We start from the raw sequence: 5308 nt of genomic DNA, 5'->3' as shown, positions 1-5308 counted from the left end.
TTTCCCGGCGTAAGTGGAATGTGATGTTTGCCGGGTGGTAACGTATGAGTGGTATCATGAAAGAGTTTATTTATTAGGCTATAGACTCATTATGCTTTGAAATGTGTGATGTTACAGTAACTATTCTCTCCTTATTAATTAGCTGTCACATAAGCAATCTTGTATTGAAATGTGTGATGTTACTAGTTAAGAGGGTGTTTGGATCACTAGTGACTAGAGACTAGAGACTAGTAGTAGTCACTTTTAGTCAGTAAACCTCCAAACACCCCTGACTAATGGGTGACTAAAACTAGTTTAGTCTCTAGTCACCCCACCCCTAAGTTATTCTCATTGTGACTAGTCTAACATAAGCTGGACATCAGATTTGTGTTGTCGAGACGGCGCGGCTCATCTTGTTGGCCACCTCGGTCTTCGCCTATATAGCCCAGAGAGCGCGCCGGTTAACTCGCAAGGAGGCAGAAGCACCAAGTATCGTCTCCTCGATCGGGCAGTTGACTGGTAGCTGCCGCATTGCATTCGTGGTACCGATACCGCACCCTACTGGCAGTGGCAGGCCACATATTTTCCTTTTCAGACCGGTCCAGTCCAGTGTTGACTCTCTTGGCATACAGGACAGGAGAGATCATCGATCATCGATCGATGGCTTCCTGTGCTGGCGGTGGCGATGAGCCGCTGACGGACGCGCTGCTGGCGAGGGCGGGCAGCGGCGACAAGGATGACCTGGAGGAGATCCACAGCGTGTCGGCGTTCCTGCGCTGCGCGGCGGAGGAGAACCGGCGGCTGTGGTGCCTGGCCGGCCCGGCCATCTTCACGTCGCTGGCGCAGTACTCGCTGGGCGCCATCACGCAGGTCGCCGCCGGCCACCTCACCACGCTGGAGCTGGACGCCGTCTCCACCGAGAACTCCGTCGTCGCCGGGCTCGCCTTCGGGATCATGTACGGCATGGGGAGCGCGCTGGAGACGCTGTGCGGGCAGGCCTACGGCGCCAAGAAGCTCCCCATGCTCGGCGTCTACCTGCAGCGTTCCTGGCTGCTGCTCACCGCCACGGCCGTCTGCATGCTCCCACTCTACCTCTTCGCCACCCCGATCCTCAGGTTCTTCCACCAGGACGACCAGATCGCCGTCATGGCCGGCCGCTTCTCGCTCTACATGGTCCCGCAGCTCTTCGCGTACGCGCTCAACTTCCCCATCCAGAAGTTCCTGCAGGCGCAGAGCAAGCTGATGGCCATGGCGGCGGTGTCGGCGGCGGCGCTGGTGCTCCACGTCGCGCTCACCTGGTTCCTCGTGGTGCCCATGCGGATGGGCCTCGTCGGCCTCGCCGTCGCGCTTAACGCGTCGTGGTGGTTCGTGGTGCTCGGCCAGCTCGCCTACATCGTCATGGGTTACTGCCCCGGCGCATGGAACGGCTTCGAGTTGGACTCCCTCGCCTTCACCGAGCTCTTCAGCTTCGCCCGCCTCTCCATCGGCTCAGCAATCATGATCTGGTACGTGCATTTCGTACAGCTACCTACTTATGGTCCAATGAACTGCCATGAACTGTTGTAATTAATCACCTATGTTCCCGCTCTTTAGCTTGGAGTTCTGGTTCTACATGTTCCTGATCGTGATCGTGGGCAACCTTCCCAACGCTCAGGTCGCCGTCGCCGCAGTCTCCATCTGGTGAGCTAGCTAGCTGTTATAATTTCCACTTTCCAAGCTGAGCAAAACGGTAGCTAGCTTTAGTAAAGAGTAAATAGTAGTATAGTAGCACTGACATGTTGCGATTTGTGGATGTGGCACATTGGCTGCCGCGTGCAGCACCAACCTGTTCGGGTGGCAGATCATGGTGTTCTTCGGATTCAATGCAGCCATCAGGTAATCTCATCAATCAATCAACCAATCTGCATCAAAACACATTCATGCCTGCGCGTTAATCCAATCTTTGGAGCAGCGTGAGGGTGTCGAACGAGCTGGGCGCGGGGCGTCCGCGGGCGGCGAGGTTTGCGATCGCGGTGGTGCTCATGTCGTCCGTGGCCATCGGGGTGGCATTCTTCGTGGCCGTCCTGCTCCTCCGCGACGTCTACGGCGCGCCCTTCACGGAGAGCCCCGAGGTGGTGCACGCCGTGGCCAGCCTGGGCGTCGTCTTCGCCTTCACGCTGCTGCTCAACAGCGTCCAGCCCGTGCTGTCCGGCGTGGCCGTCGGCGCCGGGTGGCAGTGGCTGGTGGCCTACATCAACCTGGGGTGCTACTACGGGGTCGGCATCCCGGTCGGGTACATGATCGCCTTCCCGCTGCGCCGCGGGATTCAGGTACGCGCTCCGCTCCGTGCATGCATGTCTTTGTTCGTTTTGTTTTGAACCGACCGTGGTTGCTTGACTTTTGATGGGATGCAACAGGGGATGTGGGGCGGCATGCTCACCGGGGTGGGCCTGCAGACGGTGATCCTGATCGCGATCACCATGCGCACCAACTGGAACAAGGAGGTGAGCGATCCTGGTTTGACTGCTGGGTTTCAGCCTCGGGCAAAACGAGACAAGTCCTGATACTACCATCTTTTTTTATCTGAAACTCACGCTTAAACTACCATCTTGGAATGTGTTTGGCACTTGGCAGGCAAGCGAGGCGAGCTCCAGGATACGGCAGTGGGGTGGTGGCGGTGGTGCATCGCCCAGGATCCCGGACAGCTTCTAGCGCCTCTGCCTGTTTCTTGGTGGCCAACCGAATTATTTAAATCATGTGCGTGTTAGGCGAGCTATAACCAAAACTGGTCCCGTGGGCAGTCCCTCTTGTCCCGTTTGTGTTTTCTTGTCGACAACACGCAACACCGCAAGGTCCTTGCGCCGTGTTATGAATGAAGACGGAAAAGGAAAAGGTTCCAGGAGATCCCCGTGATGTGGTTTGGTTTGGCCTTCTCCTTTTCTTTTTGGAAGCTCGATCGGTGTGGTTTGCAATGAGTTTGTTCTGGCCATGTAGTACGTCGTGTGACAGTGTGCCCAGCCGGCTCTGTTTCGTCCGAGCCTCTTTTTTTTTCTGACGCTTGAGAAACTCCAAGACTACCCGGCGCTTGGTTTGCCGGTTGGGCCCATACGCGACCCTTGTTTATGCATTTGCAGCGACATTAATAAGACGGAGCTCGTTTGTGCTACGGCGCAACAAGGGGATGTAGCTTAGATGGTAGAGCGCTGGCTTAGCATGCGAGAGGTACGGGGATCGATACCCCGCATCTCCATCTGTTTTTTCATAGTTTTATTTCCTGGGATTTCAGATCTCAGAGTTCCATAATGGTCAACCGCCCGATCGTGCTTACCCGTGCTGTTCGCCATGGCCACGCCGGCCTGAGCAAACCACCAGGCCACGCGCAAAGATCACCGCCGGTCGAATGGTAGGGCGGCGCGACCACGTTGTTTTGTGTGTTGCTGGTGTACTATTGGCAGTTTGGCACACGCGCCTCAGGCCGTATCGCCTCCTCAATGCTCGACCTTGCAGGAACGCACGGCGTTGCCGGTGTTAGGCCAACTCCAACGGGCCGAGTCCGTTTGTTGCTAAACGGACACAAAGTACGGTCCAATTGTATGGGAGCAGACGGTATTGATTCATTTTTTGTCCAAATTTAGGCCATATTTACGTTAAAACGGACAACGCGTGGACGGACACGACGCGGGCCCTTGTCCTTCCTTGATTTGCTCGTCGATGACACATATTTTCCTTTTCTCTTCCCCTGCTCCTCCCTCAGCCTTCCGCCATCGTCGCTGCCACTCGTCGACACCCATTTTCCACGCCATGCCATAGCCAGCCCACGTTCTCGTTTCCGAGGACTTTTCTCTCAGCGTTCATGGCTCTTTGTTGCTGCAGCCGGTGTGAGAGAAGCTACGGCCGCCGACGACGCCCATCAACCCCAACACCTTTCGGCAGACGCTGTATAGCCGCAGGGCGCCACCCACCAATGCCAACCTTGCCTTGCTGCCCATGAGGGGAATTAGCAGAGGAAGTTGCTGATATATACAAAACCAACTGGCCTTGGCCCATCAATGCTCTGGATGAATGGTCCTTCTTAATTAAATTCCCACCAGAAATTGATGTTGCCACTGTTGCAGGTTACCCTTGCTTTGGACTGAAGAAAGACAATGTCATTGTTAATGTGGAGGTCTGGAAAGGTAATGCAGAAGCAGAAAAGGAGCTGCAAAATGTCTGAATCAGAATCAAGAAGATGAACCCCAAGTGGTGTGAATGGAATATGCTTGATCAGATCACTTCCACCCTATGAGTGTTACTGGATGTTGACTGGCAGCATAACTTCAAGACGTTCTATGAATCTGTTAGAGTGAAGATCTCCTGCAAAGATCCCGCAAGAATCCCTGCTGAAAGGCTATTTGGGATCAAAGGAAAAATTTACAGACTCCTGATTGAGGTTGAACCAAACCCACATGAGGTGGAGGTGGTGACAGCAACCATCCCCCCATAGACACAAACACTTCCTTGGAAACCAGGTCGAGAGACAGTGCTTCTACTAGGGGAAGATCTCAGCAAGACTCTAGGACTGGCTCAGAATCTGGCTCTCTCACTGGACAGGGTAACACTAATCATAGAACGCAGCCTTCAGGGCACCAAAACTCCCAGGAGAGAGGCGCTCCTACCTCCTTGCTCAAGAATCAACTCCCAGAGACACAAAATCGGCTCAGGATGGATATGTTGGAATAACTCCTTAACACTGAACAGGGGGACTCGGTGGGTTTCAATCTGCTGAGGGAGATGGAACTAGCTGAAGATGATGAGATTTTATCTGAAGATGGATCAGAAGACCACGACTCTGCTGCTGGGCCTGAATAGCCAGACCTGGAGATGTGTTATGACACAAACTTCCCTGCTTTGGAGGTGGCGAAGGAGAACAAGAAATGGGGGCCAGTTCAAGTGATACGTCTCCAACGTATCTATAATTTTTGATTGCTCCATACTATATCATCTACTGTTTTGGACATTATTGGGATTTATTATCCACTTTTATATTATTTTTGGGACTAACCTATTAACCGGAGGCCCAACCCAGAATTGCTGGTTTTTTGCCTGTTTTAGGGTTTCGAAGAAAAGGAATATCAAACGGAGTCCAAACGGAATGAAACCTTCGGGAACGTGATTTTCTCATCGGATAAGACTCAGAAGACTTGGACCCTACGTCAAGACACGTAACAGGAGGGCACGAGGTAGGGGGGCGCGCCCTCCACCCTCATGGGCCCCCTATTGCTCCACCCACCTACTTCTTCCTCCTATATATACCCACGTACCCCCAAACGATCAGAACAGGAGCCAAAACCCTAATTTCACCGCCGTTACT

At 53.8% G+C, this 5308-nt stretch overlaps 1 protein-coding gene and 1 non-coding gene across 2 annotated transcripts; both read left to right on the top strand.

Annotated features, from left to right (window-relative positions):
- Positions 1 to 394: 394 nt before the first annotated feature.
- Positions 395 to 2860, top strand: LOC125528461 (protein DETOXIFICATION 33-like). The gene is made up of 7 exons (XM_048692933.2): positions 395 to 521; positions 612 to 1484; positions 1573 to 1659; positions 1798 to 1854; positions 1931 to 2288; positions 2376 to 2462; positions 2593 to 2860. Exons 2-7 carry the CDS (start codon positions 640 to 642, stop codon positions 2668 to 2670), a joined length of 1512 nt encoding a protein of 503 aa, XP_048548890.1. The 5' UTR covers positions 395 to 521; positions 612 to 639; the 3' UTR covers positions 2671 to 2860.
- Positions 2861 to 3135: 275 nt separating this feature from the next.
- TRNAA-AGC (transfer RNA alanine (anticodon AGC)) lies at positions 3136 to 3208 on the top strand. Its single transcript has one exon. It is a non-coding gene; the product is annotated as a tRNA-Ala (tRNA).
- Positions 3209 to 5308: the final 2100 nt, after the last annotated feature.

The sequence above is a fragment of the Triticum urartu genome, chromosome 7A, assembly GCF_056163025.1.
Source record: "Triticum urartu cultivar PI428250 chromosome 7A, HENAU_Tu73, whole genome shotgun sequence".
In the NCBI taxonomy this organism is placed as follows: domain Eukaryota; kingdom Viridiplantae; phylum Streptophyta; class Magnoliopsida; order Poales; family Poaceae; genus Triticum; species Triticum urartu.
The sequence above is the reverse complement of the archived record's forward strand: the minus strand, read 5'-3'. Positions and strand labels throughout refer to the sequence as shown.